The 12189-nt window shown below is 49.7% G+C and overlaps 1 protein-coding gene across 1 annotated transcript in view; it reads left to right on the top strand.

Moving 5' to 3' along the window:
• The window catches only part of LOC141996309 (uncharacterized), a 28789-nt gene extending 20754 nt beyond the window's left edge, over nucleotides 1-8035 (top strand). The window contains exons 3-4 of the mRNA XM_074968288.1: nucleotides 6476-6567; nucleotides 6897-8035. Of these exons, the coding sequence (XP_074824389.1) occupies nucleotides 6476-6567; nucleotides 6897-8035 (1231 nt within the window). The remainder of the gene's footprint in view (nucleotides 1-6475; nucleotides 6568-6896) is intronic.
• Nucleotides 8036-12189: the final 4154 nt, after the last annotated feature.

The following is a 12189-nucleotide window of genomic DNA, read 5'->3' on the forward strand; positions in this document are numbered from 1 at the left end:
GCATCCGATGAAGTGAGCTGTAGCTCACGAAAGCTTATGCTCAAATAAATTGGTTAGTCTCTAAGGTGCCACAAGTACTCCTTTTCTATATACACACAGAGACCATGAAACAATGGGTGTTACCATACACACTGTAACCAGAGTGATCAGGTAAGGTGAGCTATTACCAGCAGGAGAGCGAGGGGAGGGGGGAGCTTTTGTAGTGATAATCAAGCTGGGCCATTTCCAGCCGTTGACAAGAACGTGTGAGGAACCGGGGGTGGGGGGAGGAGATAAACGTGGGGAAATAGTTTTACTTTGTGTAATGACCCATCCACTCCCAGTCTTTATTCAAGCTTAATTTAATAGTGTCCAGTTTGCAAATTAATTCCAATTCAGCAGTCTCTCGTTGGAGTCTGTGTTTGAAGTTTTTTTGTTGAAGAATTGCCACTTTTAGGTCTGTAATCGAGTGACCAGAGAGATTGAAGTGTTTTCCGACTGGTTTTTGAATGTTATAGTTCTTGACATCTGATTTGTGTCCATTTATTCTTTTACGTAGAGACTGTCCAGTTTGGCCAATGTACATGGCAGAGGGGCATTGCTGGCACATGATGGCATATATCACATTGGTAGATGTGTAGGTGAACGAGCCTCTGATCGTGTGGCTGATGTGATTAGGCCCCATGATGGTGTCCCCTGAATAGATATGTGGACACAATTGGCAACAGGCTTTGTTGCAAGGATAGGTTCCTGGGTTAGTCTATCCAGCTATACTCTTAGGACAGATTCTTCTGCTGGGCTATCTCGTGGCCTCTCCTTCTGCTCCTCCACCCCCACGAACATGATACAGTTCTGTGGTGACACTATCAGAGGCTCGTTCACCTGCACATCTACCAATGTGATATGTGCCATCATGTGCCAGCAATGCCCCTCTGCCATGTACATTGGCCAGACTGGACAGTCTCTACGTAAAAGAATAAATGGACACAAATCAGACGTCAAGAATTATAACATTCAAAAACCAGTCGGAGAACACTTCAGTCTCTCTGGTCACTCGATTACAGAGCTAAAAGTGGCAATTCTTCAACAAAAAAACTTCAAAAACAGACTCCCAATGAGAGACTGCTGAATTGGAATTAATTTGCAAACTGAACACCATTAAATTAGGCTTGAATAAAGACTGGGAGTGGATGGGTCATTACACAAAGTAAAACTATTTCCCCATGTTTATTTTCCCCCTCTACTGTTCCTCAGACATTCTTGTCAACTGCTGGAAATGGCCCACCTGGATTATCACTACAGGTTTTTTTTCTCTCCTGCTGGTAATAGCTCACCTTACCTGATCACTCTGGTTACAGTGTGTATGGTAACACCCATTTTTCATGGTCTCTGTGTGTATAAAATCTCCCCACTGTATTTTCCACTGCATGCATCCGATGAAGTGAGCTGTAGCTCACGAAAGCTTATGCTCAAATAAATTTGTTAGTCTCTAAGGTGCCACAAGTCCTCCTTTTCTTTTTGTGGATACAGACTATCACGGCTGCTACTCTGAAACCATCTATTGTGAGACACGTGATTAAATCAGAAGCTTTGGCAATACTGGAATGTTCCCTGGTCTTTGTCGGCCAGTGGGTGTTTCGCAGCCTGGCCAGGGCTGAGCTGGTGGGTTCAGTGCTGAGCAGCCACTGAGTGGGGGATGCTGGATGTCTCAGGGGCCAGTGACTCCAAGGTGGTGGCCGTGTAGGCAGCAGACATTTTTGACCCCTCATTAGAGGACTCCCTACAGGGACGTCATGCAGGGGAATAATGAGAGTGTGCAGAGACAAAGAATTCAGCTAAATTCCATGTCCCTGCCTCTCTGTAGTGTAAACATGTAGGTTACAGTAACATTTGTAACGATGACAAGCCCTAAAGGATCAGGAAAACTCACTGAGCAGAAGCAGCCCCTGGCTCTTCAAAGACACCCCCGGTAAGGCTATGTCTACACTGCGCACTGCTGGGAGAGCTCTCCCAGCCACAAAATAAAACCACCCCGAATGAGGGCAGTAGCTTCGTTGACGGGAGCGTGGCTCCCACCAACAAAGCACTGTCCACACAGGCCCTTTTCATTGTTAAAACATTTGTCGTTCGGGGGGTGTTTTTTCACACCCCTGAGCAACAAAAGTTTTAACGATGAAAGGGCCAGTGTAGACAAAGCCTAAGATAGCAGGGCCAAAAACGTCAATACTGTCTACACTTAGAGCGGCACGGCTGTACCGATATAGCTGTGCTGCTGTAAGATCGCTTGTGTAGCCACATTGCGCTGATGGGAGAGCGCGCTCCCGTCGACATAACGGGCGGTGGTAGCTATGATGGCAGGAGAGCCTCTCTCGCCGACATAGTGCTGTGCACACAAGTGCTTATGCCGGCAAAACTTATGTGGCTCGGGGGGGTGGCTTTTTTCACACTCCCAACGATGAAAGTTTTGCTGATGTAAGTGCTGGTGTAGACAGGGCTTTCGTTAGAAGGGCCCAGAGGCGGGTGTGGGAGTTAGTGGACCTGTTCAGTAGCTGTTTTTGAAGCTGTACGGACAGATTCCACCGAGGGCAAACAGTCTTAGAGGTTTCCCACATTCACCATCTGCAGATGGCGGAGATTTGATTGCAGTAAGGGCACACCTAACGCTGACAGACCCTGGTTATCAGTGGGCAGGATCGAACTGGGGACCTCTGGAGCTTAGTGCACGAGCCTCTACCGCATGAGCTAAAAGCCAACTTGCTGTTAGCCAAGACTGTAGAGCAGACTCATTAATTGCTCTCTATGGGGTCTCAGTGCCACTCGATGGGACAGGACACCACACTCAGAAAGTGTGTGGGTTACACCCACTCTAGCTTTACCACTGCCAGCATGGCTAAAAAGCGCAACAGTGTGGGCTGCACATCCATAACTTTCCTGTCTTTTCCAGGGTTCAGGCAGAAGGCTTTTTGCTGTAGTTTCAGCTGCTGTTTCTGCTTGCTCTGTGTTGACAGGGAACATTCCCAGACAAGGTGGCTTGAGAGAGGCTCAAGGGACTGCAGACAAGGGTTTGCTATTTCAGCACGCTAGAGGGAGTGCAGGAAGTTGTTAACCAGCTCAGGAGCTGTTTGGAAGCTGGTGTGGAAGTTTTCGTTAAGGGCAGACATTCCCCGGCATGCATCTTTAGTTAGAAGCTCAAAGCTCCTTACCAATCTGTAGTGAGTTCTATTAGGGATTGAAAACTGGCAACCATTTGAGCACCGGTAGGTCCAGCCCAGCCCAGCGAGGAGAAGATGGAGCTGCCAGGGGTAATGTAGACTGAATCTGTGGGTTGGCTCTCAATAGAATTTCCTGTAATTTTACAGGTTGGTCTGCAGCATTTATATGTTAACGTCTTTAATTCCAAGAACGAAAATAAGTAATTTCTCTTCCTTGAGTAGATGCAGCTGTGTATTCCACTTAGCTGTGTGCGCACCCAGAGCGCCGGAGCCAGAGAATTTTACCAAGCAGTATCTGTAGAGGGGCGGCCTGTCCCCCAGCTACATGAGGGGCCTGACCCCCCACAGTTCCTTCTTAGTGCCCACGGCTGGAGTCAGAGGTCTGTGTGGTTTTCATCCTCGTAATCCTCTATTCAGTGACTTTTTTCGACTTGCGTGTAGTTCATTAGTACTCCTAGTATAGTGTGTGTGTGCTGGAATTTAAGTGCTCCTGGGTGACGCTCTCCCCAGGGATGAAACATTGTTTGGGGCAGGGGAAGGGCGGTCTCCACACCGGTGCTGGCTGAGGCCCACAGCAAGGAGCAGCGTTTGGTTTGCAGCTCGTTCCCCAAACGGACTCATTGAACAGGCCACGCAGCCTGCTTCAGCACGAGGCCTCGTTGGCTCAGAAGTCGCCTTTGGGGTCGGAAAGAGCTGCTGCTTCACGTCCTGGGGCTGGCAGCTCCCCAAAGAGTCCTTCCCCATCAAGTATGCCATGGAAAATGTCACATGAGACCAACTGAGGCCACTCCAGCTCCCGTGGGGACTCGTCTCCCTCCTCCAGAAGGAGCGTGGATTGTCACAGTGTGAGTGCCAGTGTGCAGGATGGAGCAGGATTTGTCAACAGCTCCCGAGCACTGTGCAGGGAGGTCAGAGATCCCTTACCATTGACTCCGGTTCTGGCCCCAGGGTGTCCATTGACCCCGGTGCCGACGAGGGCAATGCCGGCCCTGGCTGTTTCTGTATCAGGCAGCAGTGGACCTCCTCTGCCTTTCTGTCCTGACCTCCCACTTGATCCAGGACTTTGCCAGACTTGCATCGTCTACAGCCCTGCTGACTGGGCACGCTGCTGAACCTATGGGTCTGTTAGCACCACACCCCAGTGTTTCCTTTCCACATTCAGTGGAAATGGGGCTGGTACGGGGCTCCCTCCTCAGCACAGGGAACTTCTTCGGTATCCTGTGGCTGGCTCTGCCAATGTTACTGTGCCATCAGTCACCGCCCTCCTCTTCAGCACTGTTAGTTACTTCGGTACCGATGCTGACTTTGGGGTCAACACTGCTCCTGGCACCGCAAACAATGGAGGTGTACTCAGTGCCGGCGGTACCATTTCCACCATCGGCACCAGCCCCCTCTGTTTTCTTGGCTACAAACAAATCGGACGGGCTGGGATTTCTTGGTGTCTGAGTCAGGATCTTACTCCTACCCTCCAGGCAGCCAAATGTTTGATCTAGTTGTCAGTATAATACCTAGGCCGAGCCTGCATGAAAGTAGATAATCTTTGTTTGACAAAAGTCCCAATCTCCCTTACTTTGCAAGGTTTAAATATAAATATTTTTGGGTGTAGGCTCTATGCTATATTCTTCATTTTAAGGAAAGTAACGCATCTCTCGTTGGTGATGTTAATCCAGCTAGGGTTCATTGTCACTGCTGTGCTGTACTGGTTTGTCTTTGGAGTGTTATTCAGTAAAAAGAAACGAATGGGGGGAAAAGAAATTTGAAACTGCTAATTGCGTGTGTGTTTGTGTTTGTGAAACTGTGTTATGTTGAAAACTGGTACTGGAGTCTTAAGAAGCAGAAAAAGAAAGCAAATCCTGTTATAATTTCCACTTTTTAGTATTTAGAGGGTTCCTATAGAAAACCCAGCTGTAGTCTGCAGCGAGGATATGAGTTCATGGCCTGTCCAGATACACTAAGTCAGAGAGAGTTCTGTAGCACAGAATCGGTAAGTAAATTGCAACCGATACAAGCATAGACTTACCTCCTGTCTCTGTAGGTTGCACAAGCACAGTAGCCCATGTCACCACGTCTACACCGCTACTTTTAGCCGTGCCGGCGTGGGCTAGTTATGTCTCTCTGATCTGCAGTCACACATCTGATTGAAGTGGAGACATACCCAGTATTGCCAACTCTGGTGATTTGATCACAACTCTGGTGATTGGGGGGGTCCTGTCTCATGAAAACGTGACTAAAGGTGCCAACTCATGACTTTTCCCTTATTCAAAATGCCCATCTCCCCTTACTATCGGTGCAGCTGGAGCCTGCAAGATGGCTGCCATCTTCTAATGTGAGGCTACCCTTCATAAAATTGACTGCCACCTCCCACTGTTTTCCATGGGATTGAAGCCAGGCCCACAGGTTGAAGGGGCTGGACAAGACACAGGGACTGTGAGGAGCAGTAGAGACACCATGACAGGGGGATGGGGAAAATGAGAGGGGAAGAAGGGCAGTTGAGGGAATGTGGGGGGCAGGAGGGAGGCTGAGGGGGTGCAGAGAACAGTCCCCTTCCTGCAGCCAGGGGAAGGCAGCGTTGCCAACTCAAACTCTCACAAACTGATCGAGAGTCTAGGATCTTGGTCCCTGCAGGAGCTGTCACACTGATTCAAAAAGTCACTGCAAACCCACAATCTTCTGGGCTGGGCATGTGGGCAGCGTTCTGTGCGAGTGCTGTAGGGCTGAGGGTTCAGATCTGACCTGTATGGCCCTGGAACAGAGAGAGGGGCCTGGGGGAATGGGAGGCAGGGAATGGCAAGTTGGATTGTGCTGCTGGGACCCAGGTAGAGGAGGGAGCAGGGGGACTTGGGTAATACAAATTGGATGGCAGTTCCTCTATGATAGGGGTGAGGAGATGGTAAATGGAGTCACTTGCATGGGTTGTGTCCATTAAAGGTTGCCTTTTCATGTGGAATTCTGACACCCCCAGTGGCAGAGGAACAGAGGAGAGTTAAAAGTCAAAAGACAGATGGAAAAACAGGGTTTGATATAAATAACCCCTCCTGATCTTTGGTTTCTGGAGGCTGGCAATACTGCGTGTGTGGAGAGCTGAGCCAGGTGGGGTTCAGGGGAAAAGGCACTGGACATAGCCAGGGGCTCAGCGGCTGGCTAATGCGGACCCCTATGGCTCTGAGCACTGAGAGCAAGCTCAGGAGTTCTACTGTTGTATAATATCTTGGGAGATTTTTGTGAGAGATTCCACAATCATGTAATTTACCCTGATGTGTTTTCTCCCCCCCCACCCCGCCCAGCACTGTGTCTAATTACGATGTGATCTCGCAGATGGAACGAGGGGAAGAGCCGTCGGTCCTGGAAATGGAGAACCGAAGAAACACCTGTACAGGTAGGGCACATGGGAGACTGATGTCAGGAACCTGAGATGAGGGAGTAGAAAGCTAGGGTTTATTGGCAGGTGTCGTATCCTTGTGATTTTCCAGTAATCCTGACTGCCACCTTCTGGTAATTCCCTCTCGTGGCCACTTGTCCTCCACAGAGTTTGGATGGCACAAGGTGGTAGAACCAGTCCCTCCTCACTCCCCTCGGAGGAATGGCTGGGGGGATTCTGTTCCGGATTCCTCAATATCCCAAACAGTTATTTTGGTTTGCACCCTCCCTGCCCCGTTTGAGGCATCCTGGGAGCGACTCACTTCTGGCTCACTCTCTCTATCCCAGCAGGTCAGGGGACGGTGAGTGAGAATAAGAAGGAGAGTCCTCAGCAGGGAGATCCTGAGCAAGTGGAACTTCATGGGACGTTACTGGGAAGATCCAAAGAGAAGGGAAATTTCTGCTCTCTTGAGCAGGGCAAAGCTTCTGAGAGTCCAGGTAGGTCCAAAAGGGAGCAAAGAAACCCTCCGGCAAAGAGACTGGGGAAATCCATCCCGCTTGGGGGAGGTGACCTCAATGACCTCGCAATCCCGCAGAGACTCCACCCAGGAGAGGGAAAGAACACGTGTCCACACTGTGGGAAAAGCTTCCGTGGGCGCTTAGGTCTTACTAGACATCAGAGAATCCACTCGGGCAAGAAGCCCTACAGGTGTCCTTTGTGCGGGAAAGGCTTCACTGTCAGCTCCACCCTGGCTAAGCACCGGCGCATCCACACTGGGGAGAAACCCTACCAGTGCCTCAGCTGTGGGAAGAGCTTCATCCAGAGCTCGCAGCTCATCACCCACCAGAGAACCCACACGGGAGAGAAGCCCTACCAATGCCCCGAATGCGGGAAAGGCTTCAGCCGGAGCTCCCACCTCATCACCCACCAGAGGTTCCACACGAGAGAGAAGCCCTACGAATGCCCCCAGTGCGGGAAGGGCTTCAGCCAGAGCTCCAACCTGGCCACGCACCGGAGAGTGCACACGGGGGAGCGGCCCTACCGGTGCTCCCAGTGCGGGAAGGGCTTCACGCAAAGCTCGGACTTCACCGCCCACCAGCGGCTGCACATGGGCGAGAGGCCCTACCGCTGTGCCGAGTGCGGGAAGAGCTACACAAACAGCTCCGCCCTCATCAAACACCAGAGGAACCACACGGGGGAGCGGCCCTACCACTGCCCCGAGTGCAGGAAGGGCTTCAGTCAGAGCTCCGCCCTGCTTGCCCACCAGCGGATCCACACAGGAGAGAGGCCCTACAAGTGTCCTGAGTGTGGAAAGGGCTTTTATGCGCGCTCCCCACTTATTGCACACCGGAGGACCCACACTGGCGAGACGCCCTACACGTGTCCGGAGTGTGGGAAGGGGTTCCGCAAGAAAACCAGCCTGAATGTGCATCAGAGAGACCACCCGGCGGAGGAACAATGCCCTGACCAGGGCTGTCCCCAGTGAACGGCATCCATGGCCATTCCCACAACACATGGGGGTATTTGGCTTCTCAGCACCATCCGTCTGCACATCTGTTGGGTCAACTGACTGCGGGAGCCACCCCTAAGATGACTGGTGGTGATCCTCTAGCAAGTCCTAGGCAGAGGAGAAGAAGCCCGCATCATCTCCTATTTAACTGGTGCATCCCCAGCTGCAAAGCTGCCAAGCCCTCTGTCTCTTGTCAACATGGGAGGAGAGAGGAAAATCCCTCCAGGAGCCCCTTTTTCCTCAGGTGGGAGAAAGCTACATGGCTCAGGCCCTAAACTAACTCAGAACACCTATCGCCACCCACCCCCAGACCTGGGCTGGGCTGGGCTCTCAAACTGATCCAGAACTGGAGCTTGATTTTGCCCAAACAACTTTAATCCTGGCCACTTGTGGAAATACATTGTGCAAATACATTGTGGTACAGTTTTAATTTACACTGTCACGTACCATTTTTCCCCGCAGGGCTCCTGCCTCATTCAGTGCCCAGAATGGATGTGTCGGGCAGCCTGAACTATGGGGGTCTCTATGTATGCTGCCAATTATAGAATCTACCCTCCATTCTCTCCCTGCTCCTTGCCTTCTCTCTCCCACTTGGGTGCCCAGGGTCATCTGGGGCCACCTACATCACTTTCCTGAAAGTGCCTTGAATTGCCAATGGAGCCAACCCCCATTTTCTGCCTTTCGCCCTGGCAAGCTCCTGGAAATCCTGTCCTGCCTGGTCTGTGCGTCCCACACCATTCATGATGACATGCTAGCCCTGCTGCTGAGGAGAGCCCTGCAGAAAGTAATAGGGTGTTAGGGGACAGGAAATGGAGACCTGTGTCTCATCCTAATGCTGTCTGAGCAGAGTCTGCAGTCGGTTCATTCCGTTTTCAAGCTAGTACTTTTAATTGTCACACCCTCATTCCAGTGCCAGGGAGGAACAGATGCTCACAAACCGGGTAGAATTAGTGGGGGAAGCAAAAGTGGATGGGAATCTGGGAGGCAGTGACCATGAGTTGGTTGAGTTCAGGATCCTGACGCAGGGAAGAAAGGTAAGCAGCAGGATACAGACCCTGGACTTCAGGAAAGCAGACTTCGACTCCCTCAGGGAACAGATGGCCAGGATCCCCTGGGGGACTAACATGAAGGGGAAGGGAGTCCAGGAGAGCTGGCTGTATTTCAAGGAATCCCTGTTGAGGTTACAGGGACAAACCATCCCGATGAGTCGAAAGAATAGTAAACATGACAAGCGACCAGCTTGGCTTAATGGTGAAATCCTAGCGGATCTTAAACATAAAAAAGAAGCTTACAAGAAGTGGAAGGTTGGACATATGACCAGGGAAGAGTATAAAAATATTGCTCGGGCATGTAGGAAAGATATCAGGAGGGCCAAATCGCACCTGGAGCTGCAGCTAGCAAGAGATGTCAAGAGTAACAAGAAGGGTTTCTTCAGGTATGTTGGCAACAAGAAGAAAGCCAAGGAAAGTGTGGGCCCCTTACTGAATGAGGGAGGCAACCTAGTGACAGAGGATGTGGAAAAAGCTAATGTACTCAATGCTTTTTTTGCCTCTGTTTTCACTAACAAGGTCAGCTCCCAGACTGCTGTGCTGGGCATCACAGAATGGGGAAGAGATGGCCAGCCCTCTGTGGAGATAGAGGTGGTTAGGGACTATTTAGAAAAGCTGGACGTGCACAAGTCCATGGGGCCGGACGAGTTGCATCCGAGAGTGCTGAAGGAATTGGCGGCTGTGATTGCAGAGCCCTTGGCCATTATCTTTGAAAACTCGTGGCGAACGGGGGAAGTCCCGGATGACTGGAAAAAGGCTAATGTAGTGCCAATCTTTAAAAAAGGGAAGAAGGAGGATCCTGGGAACTACAGGCCAGTCAGCCTCACCTCAGTCCCTGGAAAAATCATGGAGCAGTTCCTCAAAGAATCAATCCTGAAGCACTTACATGAGAGGAAAGTGATCAGGAACAGTCAGCATGGATTCACCAAGGGAAGGTCATGCCTGACTAATCTAATCGCCTTTTATGATGAGATTACTGGTTCTGTGGATGAAGGGAAAGCAGTGGATGTATTGTTTCTTGACTTTAGCAAAGCTTTTGACACGGTCTCCCACAGTATTCTTGTCAGCAAGTTAAGGAAGTATGGGCTAGATGAATGCACTATAAGGTGGGTAGAAAGCTGGCTAGATTGTCGGGCTCAACGGGTAGTGATCAATGGCTCCATGTCTAGTTGGCAGCCGGTGTCAAGTGGAGTGCCCCAGGGGTCGGTCCTGGGGCCGGTTTTGTTCAATATCTTCATAAATGATCTGGAGGATGGTGTGGATTGCACTCTCAGCAAATTTGCAGATGATACTAAACTGGGAGGAGTGGTAGATACGCTGGAGGGGAGGGATAGGATACAGAAGGACCTAGACAAATTGGAGGATTGGGCCAAAAGAAATCTGATGAGGTTCAATAAGGATAAGTGCAGGGTCCTGCACTTAGGATGGAAGAATCCAATGCACCGCTACAGACTAGGGACCGAATGGCTAGGCAGCAGTTCTGCGGAAAAGGACCTAGGGGTGACAGTGGACGAGAAGCTGGATATGAGTCAACAGTGTGCCCTTGTTGCCAAGAAGGCCAATGGCATTTTGGGATGTATAAGTAGGGGTATAGCGAGCAGATCGAGGGATGTGATCGTTCCCCTCTATTCGACACTGGTGAGGCCTCATCTGGAGTACTGTGTCCAGTTTTGGGCCCCACACTACAAGAAGGATGTGGATAAATTGGAGAGAGTCCAGCGAAGGGCAACAAAAATGATTAGGGGTCTAGAGCACATGACTTATGAAGAGAGGCTGAGGGAGCTGGGATTGTTTAGTCCGCAGAAGAGAAGAATGAGGGGGGATTTGATAGCTGCTTTCAACTACCTGAAAGGGGGTTCCAAAGAGGATGGCTCTAGACTGTTCTCAATGGTAGCAGATGACAGAACGAGGAGTAATGGTCTCAAGTTGCAATGGGGGAGGTTTAGATTGGATATTAGGAAAAACTTTTTCACTAAGAGGGTGGTGAAACACTGGAATGCGTTACCTAGGAAGGTGGTAGAATCTCCTTCCTTAGAGGTTTTTAAGGTCAGGCTTGACAAAGCCCTGGCTGGGATGATTTAACTGGGAATTGGTCCTGCTTCGAGCAGGGGGTTGGACTAGATGACCTTCTGGGGTCCCTTCCAACCCTGATATTCTATGATTCTATGATTCTATGATCTCAGGCGGAAGAATAAAACAAAAGCAGAAAAACTTCTGCCAACAAAACCCACGTAACAGATTGATTGGGAGCAGTTTTAAGCTTAATCAAAAAGAGCCACTCTTAAATTGAAATAAGCATATCTACACAGGGATGTGCAGAGTTTTAACTGAAAGAGCTTAAGTTCCCACCTTAGGTTAAAGGAGTACAAGCCCTCAGTGCAGCCTTGCCAACCCCAAGCGTGCGAAAATCATGAGTCCAGCCCCCAAAACATGAAATTTGGCTTAAAAATCCAGTGGTGTTTTAAAAATAATACATTTGAAGTTTTTTATTTCTTCTGGTTTCTGAGTCTTTAGCGTGCACGTGCTTCATGTTTTCAGACTTTTCCCTGCAACCACGAGGGCTAGAATCTCCCTTAAAAAAAGGAAAGAAAAGAAAGTTGAGCTTCTTATTCAGTCTCTTGATTCTAGCAGCTAGGGCTGGAAAACACCAAATATAATGAGAGCTGCATTACGTTTTTAAGAGTTGGTAACACTATAGTTAAATCTTCTTCTTCAGATAGATGCAGCCGTGTATTCCACATAGGTGTGTGTGGACCCAGCAGACTGGAGCCTGAGAAATTTGCCTACCGGTACCTGTAGAGGGTGGTGCTTGCACCTCATGGCCATAGCCCCTCCCCTGGCTACATGAAGGTGCAACCCCAACCCTCTCTCAGTTCTTATTTCTTGGTCAACTGTAACATTCCATGTTTAATTCATTCTTTTAAACACTGTCAACACTATCACCTAACCAGCTTTATTTGACCTTCTGTAATTTCTTAGTTGCTTTTGAAATTCTATTTTGGCTAATAAATGGATACATTTACCATACTTCCCCAGTCTGTATTTTAGCTGAGGAACAGATATAGAAAGAACCTGAGGGCT

Source organism: Natator depressus, chromosome 11 (genome assembly GCF_965152275.1).
Source record: "Natator depressus isolate rNatDep1 chromosome 11, rNatDep2.hap1, whole genome shotgun sequence".
Taxonomy (NCBI): domain Eukaryota; kingdom Metazoa; phylum Chordata; order Testudines; family Cheloniidae; genus Natator; species Natator depressus.